General features: G+C 40.1%; 2 protein-coding genes across 7 annotated transcripts in view; one reads left to right on the forward strand and one right to left on the reverse strand.

The window, feature by feature from the left end:
* FBXO45 (F-box protein 45) lies at positions 1–15,805 on the reverse strand. Its single transcript, XM_055316065.1, has 3 exons — positions 15,503–15,805; positions 7,423–7,779; positions 1–4,187 (listed from the first exon to the last, which is right to left on the reverse strand). Exons 1-3 carry the CDS (start codon positions 15,803–15,805, stop codon positions 4,002–4,004), a joined length of 846 nt encoding a protein of 281 aa, XP_055172040.1. The 3' UTR covers positions 1–4,001.
* The window catches only part of WDR53 (WD repeat domain 53), a 13,815-nt gene continuing 7,172 nt past the window's right edge, over positions 15,611–22,253 (forward strand). For 2 of the 6 annotated variants that reach the window (XM_055316059.1, XM_055316063.1), the window contains exon 1: positions 16,223–16,471. The gene's annotated coding sequence lies outside the window, so the exon portion shown is untranslated. The other 4 variants (XM_055316062.1, XM_055316064.1, XM_055316060.1 and 1 more) reach the window with 4 other exon arrangements.

Consider the following 22,253-nt stretch of genomic DNA (forward strand, 5'->3'; position numbering starts at 1 on the left):
TTTATGTTTTAACTTTTTATTACGAAACTAAAGCAAAATGACAGAATTTCAAAAAAATTAAAATACAGAATTCTAATTTTAATTCTAAACAAATATGAAATCTACACCAAAAACTAAATCAGTATATCAATATTTAAGAATAAAGGGGAATGGCTAAAATGCATTCACAGTCATTATTTCTTCCTTATTAGCCTTAGATTTCTATTCCGTTCCTTCGTGCTTCATTTCAACACGATACAGAATTTCTTTCCCACCTATCTTTTGTTATGGTAATTTCAGAGCAGCTTTAGTCTCCCTACATAATTTCCTTCAGCATCTTTGTGAGCACCTGCCTACTGGGCTTAGATGATATGGGCATAAAGATGAGTCCATCAGAGATCCTGTCCTAAGATGTTGAGAGGAGATAAGACACCAACAAATAATAAATATAAATAAATATATACAAGGTATAAAGTAATATAGCATGAGTTAAGTTAAATATAAAAATAGGGAAATTTCAAGGAAGCAAAGATTACATTCAGCTAGATAAATCAGGAATGCTTTATGAGGATAGTATTTGGATTGGTTATGGACTGTTCCTTCCAGGAGGGCTTCAGAGTGGTCCTGATGGTGACAGTCTTGGTTTCCAGAAAGTAATTCTTAAAACTCTTTACATTTCTAGTTCTTCAAAACTTTTTATCTTTTTAAAAAGATCAAAAAATATTAGCATTATAGTCTATATAAACAGCAGTTTGGGAACTTAAATTAAAAGTAATTGTAATACCTTTTATCTGATTTAGGGCTGTTATTTTCTCAACTCTCTTTCCCAGGTCAAATCATATCTAAAAGACAGAAGATGCCTAACCACTGAGCCGTGAATTTAAGTATTCAACCAGGCAATACCGACTTGCTTTAGGTGCTTTATAAAATCTATACCTAAACCTACATAAGAATGAAGATGAAATAAATGGCTTAAAATTCAAGTCAGATAATGAAAAAAATAATGGCAACTATGAAATGATATTAACCACAGAACTCCTTGTACGAAAAGTTTTAATGAATTATGAGCCATTGGCCATTACAGACTTTAAGCCTCAATATTTCTTCCCTATGTAGAACCAAATAATTAAAACAGCCTATCTCAAGTTTAACAGAAAACCATAGTATGAATATTAATAGTCTGTTTACACATCTGCATGCTTCGCTAAAGAACCGAAGAGAATGCTCCATTTCCCAAGTCAACAAAGTAAATTCAATTACACATTTTTCTTTCCTGATCATAGTTTTAGTTGAAATACAACTAACACTGTTTTGCCTTTCAATAGCACATTTTATCCAGCATACAAGTATTTTTCCCATTATTTTCTCCTTTGCCCTCAATATGCTTGTGAGGTAGTAAAGGGAGGGAGCAAGGATTTTTTTTTTTTTTTTAATTTTGCAGATGAGAAAACTTAAGGTGAATTTAAAACTCAACCTTAGCAGCATACTGAAATCACCCAGGAAGTTTAAAAAAATCCTTATGATCATATCATACCCCAGACTAACATCAGAATTTTAGGATACATCAATATTTTTCAAAATGCACATGACTCCAAAGTTAAGTGTGAGAATCACTGGTTTAGAAGATTTATACTTAACCTTCAGGTACAACTGTATTCTACTTGAAAGCTCTCTCAGTATCAACAAGAGATTCCTTTTCCTTAAATATTGTAACAGTTTAATATTCTCTATACAACTACTATTGGTCTCCAGTAATAAAATAATTTATCAGGTTATAAATGAAGGCTCTAGATTCCCCTGATGTTCATTCTAAATATGAACCTCCATTTTATAAAATCTGCAAATAGCATATTAGAGAATTTAAGTCTTTGAGATAAGAATGGCTTGTTGTTAAATACTTAGGCAATTATTTGATTCTAGGTTCAATGTGCAATAACCATGTGTTTCTGTTTTCCATTCAGCACCTTCCAAACTTTGTTACAAATGAATGTTATACTAATAGGACAAAACAGAAGTTATAAACAAAACTCAGCAAAAGCTCTTGGAATTGGCTATATCACACCCTGAAAAAACACAAAGCACATAAGGGACTTCATTGTTTCATCATTTATCAATCTGCATCCTGAATCAGTTCTTTTCTTCAAATTTTAAACTTTGCCAAATTGAGTTGTTCTACACCAAGAAAAATCAATTTCTGTAGCAGCTATAGTCTCTAATACATTTAACATATAATTTCGCTCTGTACTACTAAATATGGTTTCCAGGAGGGTTCTTTTTGACATGGATATTAAAAAGGATCTTTAACAGATTTTGCTTTTTAGCAACATACCAAATACACAATAAATATTTGTAAACCTGTCAGGTGGCAAAAATAGATCTTTGTTCATGACTGAAATTCCCTGCTTCATAAGAATATTGATAATCTTAACTCTCAAGTAGCAACCCAAAAGCCCCAGCCAGCTGCTTGCTATCCCTAATTTGATAAGATTTAAAACAAAATTACACACAGCAATAAGCTCAAAGGCAAAGATTCCACCTGCCTTAATCAATTCTTATCACAAAGATGTATCTGAAACCATGTATTTATATACTTTCATACAGAAAGATGATGGTTGTTTCTCTTATAAAAGAAAATCTCGGCTCATATGTTATTAATTAAAGAGTATTAGTGAAATCAGATTTATTAGTCAAAAACTCAGAATAGGAATTAATGTCAAGTTCTTCTATAAGGAAACCTTCAAAATATTGCCAACCTGAAGTTTACAGCACAAGGTATTTTATTTCAAGTCCCATGGGGGCAATTATCTATAATGAGATTAAGAACATTCTTAACCTGGGTTCAGGCTGGCACTGTTTCAGGTGGGTGAGTAAACATTTTCTTGATAACCCCAATGAAGAGTTTGAGGCTTAGATTTTGTTGCCATGATGTAAACAATATAAAATTAAAAAAAAATTATAATATCTACAGCATTATAAAGTTACAAAATAAAAGAACCATTAATCCTTTTCCTTAGGTCTGTGACTAACAGCTTTCATATTTGAGGCCTGTAAGAGCAAATGGCAATGTTCTGTGTTGTTATGAGACACTTTCTCAAAAGGCCAAAAAATAAAACCAGATACTAGAGGACGTACATTATCATTACTACTACTGACATATGTATAATTAGAAATAGATTTGCCTTGCCTCAATCTTAAACCAGGAGACTGAGGGATCTTTACAATAATTTTGATCATTAAAAGAAAAATAACCAGACTGTAATAGCTATGGAAACTGTAAACAAAACTAATTTAAAAATGAGCCAATATAACACATCTCCTCTTAAAATCCTCTTCTTTGTAGTTACCTAATTTTCCCTAAATGTTATTCTAATTTTGTACCATGTAGTGGTTTTTAAGAAATTGAACTAGAACAAAGCAACCCCTTTGTCCTATTTTTTTTACAGTTTTTTTTTACACACTTATTATATATACAACTTTTAAAATAGCTGCACAATTTTACATCTCACTGTTAGAGAAGTGCAGTCCAGGCAGACCATGCTTCTCAATATATTAAAAATATTAAATAAAACCCAACCAGTTTCATACTTTTCTATTAGTCAAGCTGGCTGGGAAAAAGGGTCTGGAGAAAAAACAGGCAGTTGTAAAACAGGATCAGTCTTTCTTCACAAACACACTACTTAAAAATCTTGCTATTTCCTTATCTTATCCCTTTTATAGCATCTCTAAAATCTCACCTTAAAAGTTGGAAATTAACACATTGCTAACTTAGAGACCAAATCTGTTGCAACATGCATATGTCAACTGCCCACTCAACCAACTGCAACCCTGAGGATTTTTCTGGCCCAGTAGAAAGAGGATACACTAAGATAATCTCTGCTGTAGAGTTGCTTCTCCAGTTAACAATTTCATGTGTTTTTCAGGATGTTTCTTGGGCATGCATGTATGACACTGTCACTTCATGATTCTACTTTCCATAAGCAGATATCTCTTCCATTCTGTCTTTCATTCCAGAAAAGCCACTGTCATCCATCCAAAGGTTTTCCAAGGTAAACCAAAGTCACTTCTGTGTTGCCATATACAGCAGAAACTGCTGGATATAAGCAGACCTTTGGAAGTCCTCTAAAGGCAACCCCCAGGAACTCATATCCACGTTCAAAAGCTAAAGTCTTATCTTCCATGTCCAAGATGACTCGAATTCTTTCTCCTATCTGCAAAGAGACACCAAAAGGTCAGAAGGAAACTCACCAAGTGCATAGCTAGAAGAAATAAGATACAAATCAACAAGCTGAAAACATTAAGAATAGAGAAATGGGAAGTTACTGTTTAAAGGACACAGAGTTTGTGTTGAGGAAGATGAAAAAGTCTTAGGTATAGATAGTGGTGATGGATACACACATTGTGAGTATACTAATGTCACTGCATCGTATACTTACAGTTAAAACAATAAATAACGTATATATTTTATCACAATAAAAAATTACTATAATAAAAACACAAAGTTTATAAAGCAGTTCTACATACACTTTGGAACTTACATAATCATGAAGAGTCAAACCTGACTATAGATTCTACAGATGTAGAATAAGCGTATTAGTCATTTTATGGGCCACTGCTTTAAAACACCCATTTGTTATAAAAACAGCAGCACTGATTGTTAAACTAAAGCAGAAGCACAATATATCCAAATATTTTCCCACATGGAAAACTAAGCAGACAAATAAGGATGTTTTATTTTTATAATTGAATCTACAAAAGGCTGTACATCTATATACTTGGAGGAGAAAGTCCTAACATTTGCAATAAAAAAATCAAATTTAGTACTTCCCAATTATGTTAATTCCTGCTGTTGTTGTTACTCTCCTTCACTGTATTTTCTGTTACAGACAACTACAAACATCTGCTTCTTTCTTCCCTTTGCCTAATTTATTAATTTGCGCCCCATTTTATGGACCTAAGAACATCCTCGTCACCATCATCACTATTGCCACCAACAAAACAAACAACAAAAAATAGAAACAAAAAGTTAATATTTTGCTGGGTATTCATTTTGCGGTTTATGTGTATTATCTCATTTAATCCTCCCATCTATCCTAAGATTTATCCCTATTTAACAGAAGATGGAAACTAAAATGACAGAACCACTCCTGGTGAAATTTGCAAGTTTGCTTCACCTTTGACTGAGCATACAGCATGCACATGCCACAGAGAGCAAAAGCAGAAATTGTACTAGCTTTAGGTGTCAGAGGACAAAACCTGGGAGATGGCAGAGCAACTGGAAACAGAGGAAGAACTCCAGAAGCAACAGAGCCACAAAGAGGATGAGCCCCAAAATCTGAGAATAAATTGCCCAAATCATTGTGTGATCACAGTCTTACACTGACACAGGGAAAATCTCCACAGAATCAAGCTGGAAAAACAGCAGCTAGAAGCCAACCCCTCTTTCCCTAAAACCCCAAAATCTGAACAAAGACATAAGCTGCTGTACACCATGGGGCAGACAAGGATTTACAGTTTGATGAAGAATCAAATCTAGTAGGAAGTTAACTAGAACATCTAATTTTCAGAAAAATAAAATGATTTCTAGAAATAAAAGATCCCAGTATTTAATACATATTATCTAGAATTTCCAATTTTCAATTTAAAAATGATTGGATATGAAAAGAAACAGAAAAGTGCAATTCATACTCTGGGGGAAAAAAGGAATCAACAGAAACGGACTCCAAGTAGGCCTACATATTGGATTTGGCAAAGACTTCAAAGCACTTATTATAAATATGTGCAAAGAATTAAAGAAAAATCTAATATTGATGGACAGATACAGATTCTCAATAGAGAAATGAAAACTACAATAAAGAACCAAATGAAAATTTTAGAGCTGAAGAGTACAATAACCAAAATTCACTAGCCTGGCTTAACAGCAGAACTGAAATGGTAAGAAGAATCAATAAATTTGAAGATGGAGCAAGAGAAATAATCTGGTCCAAAAAACAAGGAGAAAAAATATTTCTTAAACAAGAACATAGCTTCAGTGATAGAAAAACACAGACCACATCAAGCAGTCCAACAACTACATTGAATGTAAATGGGTTAAACACTCAAATCAATAGGCAGAGATAATAAGATTGGGTTAGAGAAGACCCAGTTATATGCCCTCTAGGAGACCCATTTTAAAGACAAAGATAGATTAAAGTAAAAGAATGGAGAAAAAGAGATACCTTGCAATAGTAAGCTTAAGAAAACTGAAGTTATATTAACATCAGACAAAACAGACTTAAAAACAATGAGTACTGAAATTTCCAACTATACTTGGTAATTTATCTATTCCTTCTTTCAGTTCTGTAAGTTTTTGCTTCATGTGTTTTGGGGCTCTATTATTGGGTGCAGATATATTTACAGTTGTTATATCTCCCTATCGGATTCTCTTATCATTATGAAATGACTCCTTTAAATCTATAATTCCTTAAAAATTTCAATTTCTTTTTTTTTTTTCAAATTTTTTATTTTTATTTATTTTTTTTTTATTTATTTATGATAGTCACAGAGAGAGAGAGAGAGGCAGAGACATAGGCAGAGGGAGAAGCAGGCTCCATGCACCGGGAGCCCGATGTGGGATTCGATCCCGGGTCTTCAGGATCACGCCCTGGGCCAAAGGCAGGCGCCAAACCGCTGCGCCACTCAGGGATCCCAAAAATTTCAATTTCTTATCAGATTTCTGTGTTTTAAACTCAGTTGACCCTATGGTAATCATATGGCTTTTACAAATAGGAACTATAATTTTGACCCAAGAATCAAATGAGTATGATATAACATTAAGATGAAAAGAATAAAAAAATGCAGTGGTTTGCATGAATTTGCCTGTCTTATAGAAATCACTGATACCTCCTGAGGCCCTGAATCCATAAACAGATTAATGAATAGCAGAGGGTATTTGTATGCATGTGCATAGGTGCATTTATGGGAGTAAGAAGTCTAGAGAAAGTAGATTTGGATGTGCCACGATATAGAAAAGATGACAATCTAGAGCATGAGATGGGAAACTATGGTCATTGAGCCAAGTCTTGCCTGTGGCCCATAAATAAGGTTTTACTATAACACAGTTATGCTCACTCATTTACATATCATTTATGGCTGCTTTTGTACTATTAACAACAGACTTGAATAGTGGTGACCACAAGGCCTGAAATGTTTACTACCTGCCCTGTACAAAAAGGTTTGCCAACTCTCAAGTTAGAGCAAAGACAGATTGCTCAAGGTCAAATATGTATCGGGAAACAGGGAAATACCAAAAGATTATTAGAGTAGAAAAGAAAGGCGAGTTACACTATTTATTTTTAAATTACCAGAAATACATACAAAGCTGCTATATAAAATTGTGTAAATTTAAAACAAATCAAAGTATGATTTGACAAAGGCCCGTAACTGAGAAACTACCCAGTTTCTCACCTGATATTTTGGTGCATTGTTGCATTGTGGAAAACTGCCATTGACTTCTCCATTATGTAGTAGATTATTGTCCACCAGATTCCAGCCCCAGCTCTGGTCATCACTGCCCAATAATGCCACATAACCTTGGCACTGCATGGGGGCCCGTTTTGTGGCAATTCCAATCACTGCCACAGTGCCCAGAGGGCCTTCCCACCACACTTCCCATGCATGGCGGCCCTCACTGAAACCAATCTTGGTCCTTGCACCATCAGTACTTTGAGCAATGGGGTTTCGATGTAAAGTAAAGCCATTTTTCTTAATGTAGACATTCCTGGAGCAGTCATTAGTGCTGAAGGCATGCTGGAAAGCACGTACCTGAAAAGATGAAAAACACACCAAAGAAACAGAAATTTCATTTTTCTTAAACGTTAAAAAGCACCCAAACTTTAGGGGCACCTCAAGTGGCTCAATCAGTTAAGCATCCAACTCTTGACTTCAGCTCAGGTCATGATCTCAGGGTTGTGAGATGGAGCCCTGGGTTGGTGGTAGAGCATGCTTAAGATTTTCTCTCTCCCCACCTCTCTGTTCCTTCCCCATCCCCACTCCCACTCATGCATGCTCTTTCTCTCTCTTAACAAAAAAAGTACCCAGACCTTAGGCTTCATGTGTTTGAACAATAAAGTGATATATATTTTTTTAAGTTACATTGTTTCATTTTTTTAATTTTATTTTTTTAATTTTTATTTATTTATGATAGTCACACACACACACACACAGAGAGGTAGAGACACAGGCAGAGGGAGAAGCAGGCTCCATGCAGGAAGCCCCATGTGGGACTTGATCCCAGGTCTCCAGGATCAGGCCCTGGGCTGAGGGCGGTGCTAAACCACTGAGCCACCTGGGCTGCCCTACATTGTTTCATTATTGATCAAAATTCTGAACTATAGTACAACTTCTGCAAATCAACTTCTTAAAATATCAAAAGATATACACAAGAATCCTTTTGTTTTAGAGATAATACTGAAATGTTTATGGATGACAATATCTCAGAATTGCTTTGAAAGTGGGTGGGGTAAACATGTAATTACACGGTCCATGAAATTTAATCACTGGTAAAGCTTGGTGACAGTTTGGGAGGTTCATTAAACTATTTTCTCTAGCTTTGTTTATATTTAGTATTTTTATATCAAAAAGTTAAGGGAAGTACAATTTATGTTGGCAATGCTGTCATCAAAAAAATACTTTAATGGAGAACTTAGTCACAGCAACTCTAAAGTTTATGAAAAATTTTAATAACCACAAACTATGTTAGATCCTCAGCCTCCTTCCTAGTTATTCCTCATACGTTGCTGCAGCACCACCCTCATTTCACCAAATCAAATAACCCCATAAATATCATGTAGTTTCAAATACCAGAATTTATAAGGAGATAGTCATTAAGTATAGCCACCATTGATAGGACAGGTTAGTTGACCTTCACTAGTCAGTTTTTTAAGCTTCCAAAATACAGTATACAGTATAAAAATTTCTATCTGTACAAATACTAAACACTTCTCATGCTTTAATAATTTAAAGTTTTTTATTTGGGGGAGGGAAATAATTTGATTTGTATGTTTTCTGAAAATCTCTTATTTACTTTATTCAAACTACCTCAAAGCAGTCAAAGGCTGCGGCCTACTGCTTTAGTTAACCTGAGCCACCAACGTCAGAATCATAGAATTTCATCATTAGGAAGGGCCTCAAAGAAACAGTGCAACACAGGGAGGAGGACACAGACCTAGAAGTCAACAGCTAGTCAGAGCAAGAAGTCAGGTATTCCTTCATCAGTGTTCAGTTACTACTAGCCAGTACCTCACTGCTTCACTGTTGCCCTGCACAGCAGAGACATTAAAAAACACACAAAACCCATGCTTGATTTAAAAGACTATAATACTGAAGTTTTTCTACATTTTTTCCTATCTCAACAGATAGGAAATTATATCACTCACTTTTAAGCACATACAAATCAGAACATAAGATCAAATGGGAGAGTAAAATGTCCCCAAAATATTAAGTATTAAAAAACTCAAGGGTTTAACTAAAATATACCTTATAAAATCCTCATTATAAAATATTTAAGTAATACTTACCTATGCCTAGTCCCCAATTCTTATAATTACCCATTGTTTTTCTCTATCCTTCTTCTCTTTCTCACAAAGGCACTGTTGCCAGCCTCTTCTTCAAACTGCTAGGACTTCTTCCTGTTACTCTGGACTCATCTTTCTTCACTGTCCTCTTTTTTGGTGACCATCCTACTTCTGCCCCTGAAACGCTCCAGAACTCAGTCCTTAACTCTCTACCTAAATTATTTCCAGACCAATCTTTCTAAAACAGCACCTTTATAATACTTCATCCCAGTTCAACAACCTTTGATGGTTCCCTAACAACTACCATATCAACTGTAAATTATTCTTCCTGGCTTTCAAACCCTCCTCCAAGTCTTGTTCCTTGTACTTCCCTTTCTAACTTCTTACCTGCTTTCCTCCTCTAACATATCCTATATCCTCTAAGACCAGATCTAGTCTTGCCAACTCTATGAAGGTATTCTAAACAGGACCACCTAAACCACAATTTCTCTCTCCTAAATTCTTATCCACTATCGTTGGCACCACACAACATTTAAGTCTGTATCTAACCCTACCACTTGATTCTAGTATAAAATATACTGAAAAACAAGAACACCAACACTAATCTTACCTAAACTGATCAAACCTCTCTCAGTCTAGGACAGAAGGGCATGTTAAGAAACACTATGGGAATAAAATCTACAAAGTTTGAAAACTCTAGAGGGTAAACAACCTGATTTCTTTAAGAGAGATGTTGCAGGAATGGGAGTTAGGGGAGATGGAGGCTGAATTTGTTGGCTAAAATAGCCTTAAGAGATGTATCAATTGCTTGCCATGAGAACCTTATACACATCTTGGTTAAATAAACTGAAAATTAAAAATATAACATTTGACATTTATGAAACAATTGGAAATTTGAACACTGTATTGTCTATATTAAGGAATTGTTAATTTCTTTATATTTTATTGATACTGACATTGTGATTATGTTAAGTGTCCTTAACTTTCTGATAATTTTTCTTTTTACTTATATCCTTTATATTTCAGATATTCATCTGAAAATTTCAGATGAAATGGAAAAATAAATAAAACACAAATTAGCAAATAAAAACAATCCATAGCTCCTGTCTCATAGTATCATACACAACCTAAACTTTATAACAAACAACTTTAAGACCTACTTCAGGGGGATCCCTGGGTGGCTCAGCATTTTAGCACCTGCCTTCAGCCCAGGTTGTAATCCTAGAGTCCTGGGATCAAGTCCCACATCGGGCTCCCTGCATAGAGCCTGCTTCTCCCTCTGCCTGTGTCTCTGCCTCTCTATCTCTCTCTTTGGGTATCTCACGAACAAATAAACAAAATCAGGATCCCTGGGTGGCGCAGCGGTTTGGCGCCTGCCTTTGGCTCAGGGCGCGATCCTGGAGACCCGGGATCGAATCCCATATCGGGTTCCCGGTGCATGGAGCCTGCTTCTCCCTCTGCCTGTGTCTCTGCCTCTCTCTCTCTCTCTCTCTGTGACTATCATAAATAAATAAAAATTAAAAAAAAAACAAATAAACAAAATCTTAAAAAAAAAAAAGACCTACTTCAGAATCTAGGTCTGAAAATTAGAGACCATATTATAGATACTAAATATGACTGGAATAATTGATGTTCCTTGGTGACATGTAAAATATGAACTTTTAAAAAGAAGACGAATCCTAGCAAGACTGGCAACTCCAAATACTTTCCAGTTTTATGCTATCCCACGCATGTTTCCATCTTCCTCTTAGTTACATAAGCTCCCTGGAAATCCTATCTGACTCTTCCTCCTTCCTCATCTCATTCACCCCCAGTCAGCTGTCCACCTATGTAGATTTGTTCTCTGTGATAGTTTTCCTAGCCATCCTTTTCTCTCCTCTACATGCTTGTTCAGGTCTTAAGTATCTCTGGTATAGGTACTAAGCCCTGCTCTGTCCAATTCATCTTATGGCCTAGTTTTTCTAAAGCACAGCTCTTATCACTCCTCTGTTCAAACTTCTATGGTTGGGATCCCTGGGTGGCACAGCGGTTTGGCGCCTGCCTTTGGCCCAGCGCACGATCCTGGAGACCCCGGATCGAATCCCACGTCGGGCTCCCGGTGCATGGAGCCTGCTTCTCCCTCTGCCTGTGTCTCTGCCTCTCTCTCTCTCTGTGACTATCATAAATAAATAAAAATTAAAAAAACAAAAACAAACTTCTATGGTTTACAACAGAACAAAGCCCAAACTATACACTGAAGGCTATATGCCAAGAACAACCAAGATATATCTAGTTTCAACTTACCTTTATAATCATATTTCCCACTTCTACAATTCAATCTCACTAGACCCTTTTATATCTTTAGCCCTTCCTCTAAGCTCCAAACCGAACAGCTGCCTATCTGAAATCCCCCAGATGTCTCAAAAAAACTAAATTCTACTCTACCAAAATTGAACTCTTTGCTATTCCTCCTAAATCTAGCCCAGGTGATTCCCGTAATTATATAATCTAGATATCTAGAAGTCATTCTTAGCACCTCCCCATCCCTCACCCCTATTTCCAATCTATTGCCAAGTCCTGTAGATTTTACTTCCTAAATCTTTCCTACATTTCTCCCCATCTCCTCTACTACCCACTTCCTAAATGATCTACCTGTATTTCTAAGGTCCTCCTCCAATCTGTTCTCTATATCGAAGTCAGAAATAACCTCTTAAAAATGCAAAAAAAAAAAAAAAATCACATCACCAAACCCCCTCTTGCTTACAATTTAAAATGGCTTCCCTATAGTTTGGCCTCAGTCCACCTCTCCAATCTTCTCTCAAACTTGTCTCACCTTGGCTCTCTATGATCTAGCCACACTGATGTATTTTCTGTCCCTCGTTCTCATCAATCTCCCTTCTGGAAGGCTCTCTTCTCACCCCTGGCCTTATTGTTCAAGTCTCTGATCATGCATATTTCCTCAGAGAAAGCCTTTCTTGGCCTGCATACCTAGGTCAAATCCTCCATTACTAACATTCAGAGTATTGCGCACCTCTCCTTCATAGTACCTGTCACAGATGCAATTTTATAACTGATTATTTGATTAATATCTATCTACTCTCCCTCCATTAAACTATAAGCTCCACAAACAAGGCATCCATGAGTTTTATGTCTGTTTTTATTCACCATTGTATCTGCAGAACTGAGCACAGTGCCTCAGACTCACTATTTTTTTTTTTTAAATAAAAACATATGCTGTATAGAGCCTTTGCTTTCTTCTTGTCTTGCTCTTGTTCTGGGTAGTAGTTCTTAGTAAAATGTTCAAACCTTCCCTATCCTAAAATTCAGCTCAAATATAATCCTAACCTCAAACCTTCTCCAAGATTTATTCAACTTGTACATCTCTCCTTTCACTGAAATTCTAGTGTGTGTGTATATATACTTCTAGTAGATACTGTATTTATATACATCTCTAACAGAAGCAATTTGTATCATGTGTTAGTTATTACTATACATTTTTCTTCTTTACTTGACTGAGGACTTCCTTAATAGGCTATCTAACTTCTTTTGAATTAACCTTTTTATTCTCAAGACATTCAAGAAAAGTTCCCCAACATCTGAACGAACACATGATTAGTACATATCACAGGTGTGGTAGAGAGACATATACAGTGTTAAAAACCTAAGAAACTCAAAATATCTCTCTGGAAGGATACAAAAGAAACAGGTAACACAGGTTGCCTCCAAAAAAGGAAACTAAACTGGGTAGCTGGCAGAAAGGGCAAAAGGAAGACATTTTGCTGATATTATTTTGCTTCTTTTACTTGTTGACTCACATGAACACATTACCTAACACACTGTTTAATGAATCTTGACTCATGTAAATATATCTATTACAGACCAATTACAGAAAGGTCTTAATTCAAAATAAGTAAAAACAGTAAGCTTTATGAAAAAATAAAAACTAAATAAAATGGGGCATCCCGGGTGGCTGAGCGGTTTAGCGCCCAGGGCGTACTCCTGGAGACCCAGGATCGAGTCCCGCATCGGGCTCCCTGCATGGAGCCTGCTTCTCCCTTGGTCTGTGTCTCTGCCTCTCTATCTCTCTGGTCTCTCATGAATAAATAAAATCTTAAATAAATAAATAAATAAATAAATAAATAAATAAATAAATAAATATGAAACCTACCTGTTTTTAGACAAAATAGGACAAAACTGCAATGTTCTGAATCCTACTACATAAAACTAGTATCCACTAAGCATCCACCATGTACAAATATTGTCCTAGGAAATTAACAGATTATTTCATTTACTAGAAAATTTGGTAGTTGACATATATAATGGCAACATTTCTTATTGTATTAAATAAACCTGCTTTATTACAGAATAAATTTTACACCTATTTCACATGGAAAAAAAAATTACTTCTTACACGGACTCCCCCCCTGCTTGGCAGTCTAGTTTCAAAAAGGGTATCTACCCTTTTTTAGTTATTAATGTTATTTCTTATGTTTATACATCCTAGGGCAGACTTCATCCTCTCTCCTATATGCTCTGGGTGACTGCTACACTGAAGAGCTATTATCCATCCGACTGAATTCAACTTCAAGGCCTTTGTTTATAGGACATTGCCTGAAGAATCTTCTCAGCCCTATCATAACCTGTTACTTGAGATTTTTATTTGTATATGAAGGAGGCAGGAATATGCCCAAGAATCTAGGAGGAAAAAGGCAGCAAAACCAGAATGAGCACATTAGAAGACAGATGGAACAGAAGAGGCACAGCAGCAAGAGGTGAAACTATGAGAAAGTTGGCAGGGAAATAGCCAGTAACATGGGGACAAGGCGGCATTAGGACGGACGGTTCAGTGGTGCGCGTGGGGCGGTGGGGGACGTTTTATTAAGGCCTGTGTCGGGCAGCCCCCCCCCGCCCCCAGGGCAGCCGCCCCCCCCTCTGCCCCCGTGGCTCAGCGGTTTAGCGCCGCCTTCACCCCTGGGCGTGACCCCGGGGTCCCGGGATAGAGACCCGCGTAGCGCTCCCTGCATGGAGCCTGCTTCTCCCTCTGCCTCTCTCTCTCTCTCTCTCTCTCTCTCTGTGTCTCTCATTAATAAATAAATAAAATCTTTTAAAAAATAAATAAAAATAAAGCCTGTGTCTTGGGATCCCTGGGTGGCTCAGCGGTTTAGAGCCGCCTTCTGCCCAGGGCTTGACCCCAGGGTCCGGGGATAGAGTCCCACGTCGGGCTCCCTGCGTGGAGCCTGCTTCTCCCTCTGCCTGTGTCTCTGCCCCCTCCCCCCCGTGTCTCTCATGAATAAATAAATAAATAAAAACTTTAAAAGTAAAATAAAAATAAAGCCTGTGTCTTGGGATCCCTGGGTGGCTCAGCGGTGTAGCGCCGCCTTCGCTTCAGCCCAGGGCGTGACCCCGGGGTCCCCGGATCGAGTCCCACGTCGTGGCTTCCCCGCATGGGGCCTGCTTCTCCCTCTGCGTCTCATGAATAACTAAATAAAATCTTAAAAAAAAAAAAAAAAGCCTGTATCTTCAAAGTTAGCAGAATGTCTAGGACCACACTCACCTATAAGCCTGAAACGTAATGGAGGAAATTAAAGAAAACTTGGGCGAAAACAGGAGGGAGGGAGGGAGGGAGGAGAGGGGAAACAGTCACAAATCAGAGGCTGGAAAAGGTGAGGTGTTAGCAAAGATCAGAGCAACTAAGCCGGTGTCCAGGGAGCTGAGATGATCTAACAAGAAACGGGGTAAGAGCACTGAGGGGGACGGTGGTGGCGGGGAGGGCCTGCCCGTCTCCGCGGGAGAAGACTGGACGCTGCAAGCAGTGATGGATGGGGACCGGGGACTGCCAACTGTCCGACCCTTTAAAAAGTGTGCAGCGCGGAAGTGGGGCGGGTTAAGGAGCACGAGTTCGGAGGGAAGAGGCTCTCTGCGGACGGGGAGCGCAGCGATTCCGTGCTCGCGGGAGAGGCGCCGCCCCGGGCAGCCGGCGGCCGGGCCCTCACCTTGGCCTTGTAGCTGGGCAGGTTGCAGAGGATGTCCGTGCGCAGAGCCTCCTCGGCCAGGCTGCGCGCGCAGAGGCTCCGCCACACCTCGCTGTTCTCGTCGCCGTGCAGGCAGCGGTACCAGTGCTTGCACACCAGCGCGCAGCTCCGCAGCTCCGACAGCTCCAGGTAGGAGAACACCAGCTCCAGCACCCGGCTGGGCAGCCGGCCCCCCGGGCCCCCGCCGCCCGCGCCCGCGCCCGCGCCCGCGCCGCCCACCGCGCCGCCGGAGGCTGCCCCAGGGCCCGGGGCCGGCGCCGCCATCGCCTCACCAGCCGGCCCGGGGGCCGCCGCCGCCGCCGCCGCTCCCCCCCGTCGTCGCGGCTGCGGACGCCGCGCCTCGCTCGCCGCCCCTTTCTCAGCCGGCCGCCGGCCCTCCGCCGCTCCCGCCCCTGCCCGGGGGCGTCCGCCGCGCGCCCCGCCTCCCTGAGGGCGGACGCACCGGCCGCACCGGCGTCCCCCGCCCCTCCTCCCCGGCTCAGCGCGGGCGGCGCCACCGCCCGACTCGCACGGCCTGCCCGCGGCGCGCCCGGGGCTCCGCCATACTGGTTGAGGGCACGCAGCGAGCGCGCATGCGCAGCTCTCCCGCGGCGCCTGTCGGCCCCGGATGTGGCTGTCGCGCCGGCGAGTGAGGTCATCTCCGGGCGCCGAGGACGGAGGCGGGAGGCGCAGGTAGGAGGCTTGCGCTGTGGCTGCGGGACTGTCCTCCGCTTTGGTCTAGAGTCGCCTTGCTGGGCCCCTTTCCCCGTGAGGTGGTGTCCCCGTGAGGGCCGCTGCCTCAGATCCACCCTCCTGCGCGCAACTGCCCTCTCCTCGCCCTCCGGCCCCCGGCCCCGGCCCCGCCGCCGTCGGCCGCAGTCCGAGCGCCTCCGTGACCCGCAGCCGCTGAAGCCGCCTCCTGGTCCGGCCCTTCGCGCTCGGCTCGCACCGGTACTTCTCAGGACACGTGTCCCAGCGCGTGTTCGGCAAGTCGGGTGGTCGTTAGGAGCCCTGCTTCCCCCCCCCCGCCCCCGCCCCGAGTGCTCGCGAGCCCGCGGGTGCTTCATTCTTTTGCACGAAGTGTGGCCTTCCCCGGCCTCCCCTGCTAACCCGATTCGTGGGCCGATGAAGGAAGCGTGTTTTGATATAATGAGACATCCCGAGAGGGAGGGTGGTGTGGGGGCTGTGATGCTAGATGGCTCCTGGAAGCGGGGGAGTTGAAGCATCATTTGGTTGCACTGCGTTCTCCCCGGCGGCCGAGAGCTGTCTGACGCCCTGTAAGGGATGCTTAGGGAAACAGTGAGCATCCTGTGGACGGGCACTGCGTTAGGCTCCTTCACCTGGGTTTTATATATGATGTTTTTTTAAGATTTTATTTCTTTATTCATGAGAGACACAGGCAGAGGGAGAAGCAGGCTCCACGCAGGGAGCCCGACGTGGGACTCGATCCCGCGACCCCGGGGTCACGCTCTGGGCTAAGGCTGGTGCTAAACCGCTGAGCCCCCGGGGCTGCCCTTCTGTATAATTCTCAGACAACTATGCAGTGATGAGTCTCGGGTCCACAGACTCCCTTGGTAGTGAACTCCACTGCATTGCCTGTATGTAGTAAGAAATATTTCCAATAGTTCCCCAGCCGTGTATAATACATTTATAGTCCTTCGCTTAAAAGAACAGCTACTACCTTTTCTACTCCCTGGTAAATGGTGTTTGATGATTATTTGCCAGTCCCTTCTTCCCAGATGTTCCCCCCCCCCAGGTGTTTTTTTTTTTCTCCCAGCTTAGCAATCCAGATTCTTTACTTAACCAGTGCTAATACCACAGCCCTTCAATCTTTTCTTTTTAAGATTTTATTCTTTTTTTTTTAGATTTTATTTTTTTATTCATGAGAGACAGAGACACAGGCAGAGGGAGAAGCAGGCTCCATGCAGGGAGCCCGATGTGGGACTCGATTCCAGGTCTCCAGGATCACGCCCTGGGCCTAAGGCAGATGCTCAACCCCTGAGCCACCTGGGCTGACCCCCCTTCAATAGTTTTGGTTGCTATCCAGCTTTTCCACATCTGAACCAACTTTGGAAAATCCAACCATGTGGAGAAAAGTTGACTTAGACTTGCTATAGTGATAGTAACTATCTTATATTATTTGAATGTTAGTATAATCTCAGGTTTGGGAGTTTTATTCATTATTTTCTCTTTGTTGTTGTTGTTGTTTTAAGATTTTTAGCTATTTGAGAGACAATGAGCATGCATGAGCAGAAGGGAAGAGGGAGAAGCACACTACGCTCTGAGCATGGAGCGCAAGGTGGGGCCTCCGTCCTGGGACCCTGAGATCATGACCCCAGCTGAAGGCAGCTGCTTATTAACCAACTAAGCCACCCAGGCGCCCCTCTTTATTTATTTTTCAACTTTTAACTATAGGACATCCAAAGGAGGATGTTCTAATTTTGTCTGGGAAGGCACTTAAATTTTTTTGTCTTTTTTTTTTTTTTTTTAAGTAGGCTCCACACTGAGTGCAAGACTCAAACTGATGATCTTGAGATGAAAACCTGAGCTGAGATCAAGAGTCTTACTTAACTGAGCCACCCAGGTGCCCCTCTTTAAAATCTAGAAGAAGGGGATCCCGCAGTGGCTCAGCAGTTTAGCGCCTGCCTTTAGTTCAGGGCAAGATCCTGGGGTCCTGGGATGGAGTCCCACATCGGGCTCCCCCCATGGAGCCTGCTTGTCCCTCTGCCTGTGTCTCTGCCTCTCTGTGTGTGTGTGTGTCTCTCATGAATAAATAAATAAAATCTTAAAAAATAAAAAAATAAAATCTAAAAGGATAAGTAGAATTGGTCCATCTGCGAAGGGGACAAAGAACCAGGCAAAATCAACAGACTTAGAGGTATAACACTTGAAAAGGACATGTGGGCACATGGAAGTATAACTAAAGCAGTATTTGGAGATCATCAGTTATTAACAACTTTGGCATTTATCCTGCCAGTCACGGTATAGGTGAGGTAGAGCCTTGAAAGGATCTGATGAGATACTAATCTAGTCCAGTCATTGAGGTGCCTCTGTGGCAAAGTACCCCCCCCCCTCAAGTGGCCCAGGCAAAATTTCAAAATAGGAAAAGATTTTTTTTTTTAAGTAGGATCCATGCCCAGGGTGGAGCCCAACTCGGGACTCAAACTCCTGACCTGAGATCAAGAGTCAGATGCTTCACTGACTGAGCCACCTAAATCCCTGGAAAAGATTTTCTTTATGACTGGATCCTTTTGTTTCTACAAATCACCCTCCTGATCTTGCCCTTCCCCCATATTTAATACCCTCTTGCCCTCTGACCAGAGTTTCCATGTTTCTCTCCACCCTTTCTAAAAATGCTCTCAAGATACCCCACCTTTCCCTGCCCACTCCATGATCTCACTAGGTGTTGAAGGAATCTATTATCTAATTAGAGTAATTCACAATAGGATATGATTAATTGCTCTGCTTGACCTTTTAGACATTACCTATGAGAAGCTTGTTGACCTGATACCTGAATATGGAGATAATGTCACTTATACGTATTTTCTGGCTTTCCACTCCCCGTAAGAGAAAAACAAGAAATAGTGGCTGGACAATTCATTTCTGAAAGATTGTTTTGATTTAACCCAGATTTAACTACATTTTTTTCCCCACTGTCTTCTACTACAGTAGTCTTTTAATATGTTTTGATGATGGTTTTTGGGTATGTTTTAAATAATAAATAATTTTGTAGACTAAGTAAACAAGTGATTTGAGGGGCTCTGGTTGCTTGGTGATCAGTAGTCTACATGATAAGATTATAGATCTCTTTATTTTTCTGACTAGGTTGGTGATCAGTAAATATTATTCATGTGATGTAGAGATTAGAAGTTTAATTTATATTTTACACTGGTCCATAGAGGTTAAGGTAGAGCTGACCTTGGCCTTGTGATATTAATAGATACTACTGGTTCCATTATGGAAAAATTTATAGGAACAGTGCTTTTGCCTATAATAGTTCCTTTTAAGTACAAGATCCATTTACTTTTTTTTTAATTTTTATTTATTTATGATAGAAAGAGAGAGAGGCAGAGACATAGGCAGAGGGAGAAGCAGGCTCCATGCACCGGGAGCCCGATGTGGGATTTGATCCCGGGTCTCCAGGATCACGCCCTGGGCCAAAGGCAGGTGCCAAATCGCTGTGCCACCCAGGGATCCCAAGATCCATTTATTGCCTAATTTATCGCACTTTGGGGTAAGCTTAACCAAATGTGTCTTTAAAGTTGAGTTCATCTTTCCCGTTAAAAAATACTACATTAGGAAGAAAACCTGCTAAAACTTGGTCTGCCAGTCAGCATTTACGTAGGTCCCCTGTGGGTTGATATGTGATGGAGAAATGGAAGTACTAGAAACTCTGTCTCATTCTTGTCCCAGATAAAACCTAAAATCCCAGTAGGGATCCAAAACCTCTCTGCACACAAAATCCTAAAGCTATAGAGGGCAGACTTCTGGACTTTAAAGTTGATTCACTGTAGAAAAACTAAAACTAATGTAGGAAAAAAGTGATCAATCTCAAAAGAGTTAAAATTATTTGTAACTTAAGTGGCCTTTGAATGGTTACTACAAACTTCTTATTTTAAAGTAGTGTATTATCTATATTATGTGACGTCGGTAGTCGCCACAGGTGGAAGTCTCTAAGCCAAAATATTGTTAATACTTTTCATTTTAAATTGTGCTGTCCTTTTTTCATGGCTTATTTTGAACATTTGGCAAAAGTCTTTTGTGGTAGAAAATTATTTAACTACTATTTCATTACTTGTCAGCAAAAATCAAACCACCAGAGTTCCCTGTATTTACCTCTCTCTGAGTCATTTCCTCTCCAAACCTCTCCTTTTAAAACTTACTTGCTTTGGTCTCTAATTAGTTTCCTCTATAAACTAATTCAGTGCTTCTACTGAAATAAAGTATCTTTTGTCTTTCTCATTTTGTCATCTTTCTGAAGATTGCTATATATGATTTTGTGACCATGTTTCTGTTACTCCCCTCCTCCCTCAACCCTTCTGTTATTTTAATTACTGAAAGATTACAGGTTTTTTAGCAGTCTACTTAGTGATTTTGTATATGTGTGAATGCCTAAAAATGGGAGGAAATAAGCATTTGTGTTGGGAATAGAAACCTTAGGCAGATTGCCAGTATTTTAAATTATCTTTCAGAACAGTATTAGGGAATATTGGACTAAATACAGGTATCATATCTGAAACTATAAAGGCAACTATGGCAGTTTCTCACTAGGGAAATTCTCCCCTGGCTTATGAAATGAAACATTATGTTTATTCAGATATGGATTTGTTTGCTTCCTTTTGTCTGAACATTTGGAGTTATGTAAATTGCCCTTATTTCCTTTTTCATGCTTTACCCAACAGGCGGTTGAGGCAGGGTAGTATTAGGTGGCAATTTCATTGTATAAATCTGGGATGCCTAGTGTATCAGGAATCAAAATTGTGCACCTAAGTACTACTGTTAAGTGTTAATTGGTGATAAGGTAATTAGAAAGATGTGAGTATGGAGTCCCTGGCTAGTTTAGTCATTAGAGTATACTCTCGATCTCAGGGTTGTGAGTTCGAGCCCCATGTTGGGTGTAGAGATAAATAAACTATAAAAAAATAATAATAATAGGGCAGCCCCAGTGGCTCAGCGGTTTAGCGCCACCTTCAGCCCAGGGCATGATCCTGGAGACCTGGGATGGAGTCCCATGTCAGGCTCCCCACATGGAGCCTGTTTCTCCCTCTGCCTGTGTCTCTGCCTCTCTCTCTCTGTGTCTCTCATAAATAAATAAAATTTATTTTAAAAATAATAATAATAAAAATACGTGAGTACATTTAAAAGCAATAATGAATTATTCATGGTTTTGGTTTTTTTTTTTCTGGACTTTCAGGGAATACTAACTAGTTAGAAAGTATTGTTAAGTGGAATTGTTAGAAAACAGTCTTTATTATTTAAAAGTTTGGGATCCCTTTATATTGGATCCCATGTACAAAGGCCAGATAACTTTGGTCAAATTATTTAACATCGATGAAACTCAAGTTTTATTATCTTTAAAATGGAATAATACTAAACAGAATGGTTGTCTTGAGAATAAAATAATGTACTGAATTAGTCTCTGGAGGGTAAACCAAAGGTCTACATTTTTAACCATTTCCCTGGATGATTATTGGTAAAGCATTCTCACATTTTAGCATACATCAGCATCACCTGGAAGGCTTGTTAAAACATGTGGCTGGGCCCCAACCCCAGCATTTCTGATTCAGTTGGTCTAAGAGGGTATTAGACAATTTATAGTTCTTATTAGTTCCTAGGTGGTGCTGCTGGTCTGAAAGCCATACTTTGAGTACCACCATTGGTGTAGATCTGTGATGCCACTTTGACCAGCCTAATAAAAATAGGAAAAGTGAGGGGCCCCTGACTGGCTCAATTGGTGGAACATGCAACTCTTTATCTCAGGGTTGTGGGTTTGAGCCCCATGTTGGATGTAGAGATTATTTAAAAATAAAATCTTTTAAAATAATAGGAAAAGTTACACTGGTAATATTTGCTGAGCACTCATTATGTACCAGGCACAATTATATGTGCTTTACATATATTATTTAATTTTCTATCCTATAAAATGGTACTATTATTACCACCCTCATTTTATACAAGTCACCCAGCTAATAACAGGTAGTAGAGTTATTCAGACCCAGAGAATCTAACTCCA

The sequence above is a fragment of the Nyctereutes procyonoides genome, unplaced genomic scaffold (genome assembly GCF_905146905.1).
Source record: "Nyctereutes procyonoides isolate TBG_1078 unplaced genomic scaffold, NYPRO_anot_genome, whole genome shotgun sequence".
Taxonomy (NCBI): domain Eukaryota; kingdom Metazoa; phylum Chordata; class Mammalia; order Carnivora; family Canidae; genus Nyctereutes; species Nyctereutes procyonoides.

Coding starts and splice junctions, on each gene's coding strand:
- FBXO45 (XM_055316065.1), bottom strand. CDS start 15,805: ATGGCGGCGCCGGCCCCGGGCCCTGGGGCAGCCTCCGGCGGCGCGGTG. Junction 7,780..15,502: donor TGCCCAGCTACAAGGCCAAG/GTGAGGGCCCGG, acceptor TCATCTTTTCAG/GTACGTGCTTTCCAGCATGC. Junction 4,188..7,422: donor ACAATGCACCAAAATATCAG/GTGAGAAACTGG, acceptor GTCTCTTTGCAG/ATAGGAGAAAGAATTCGAGT.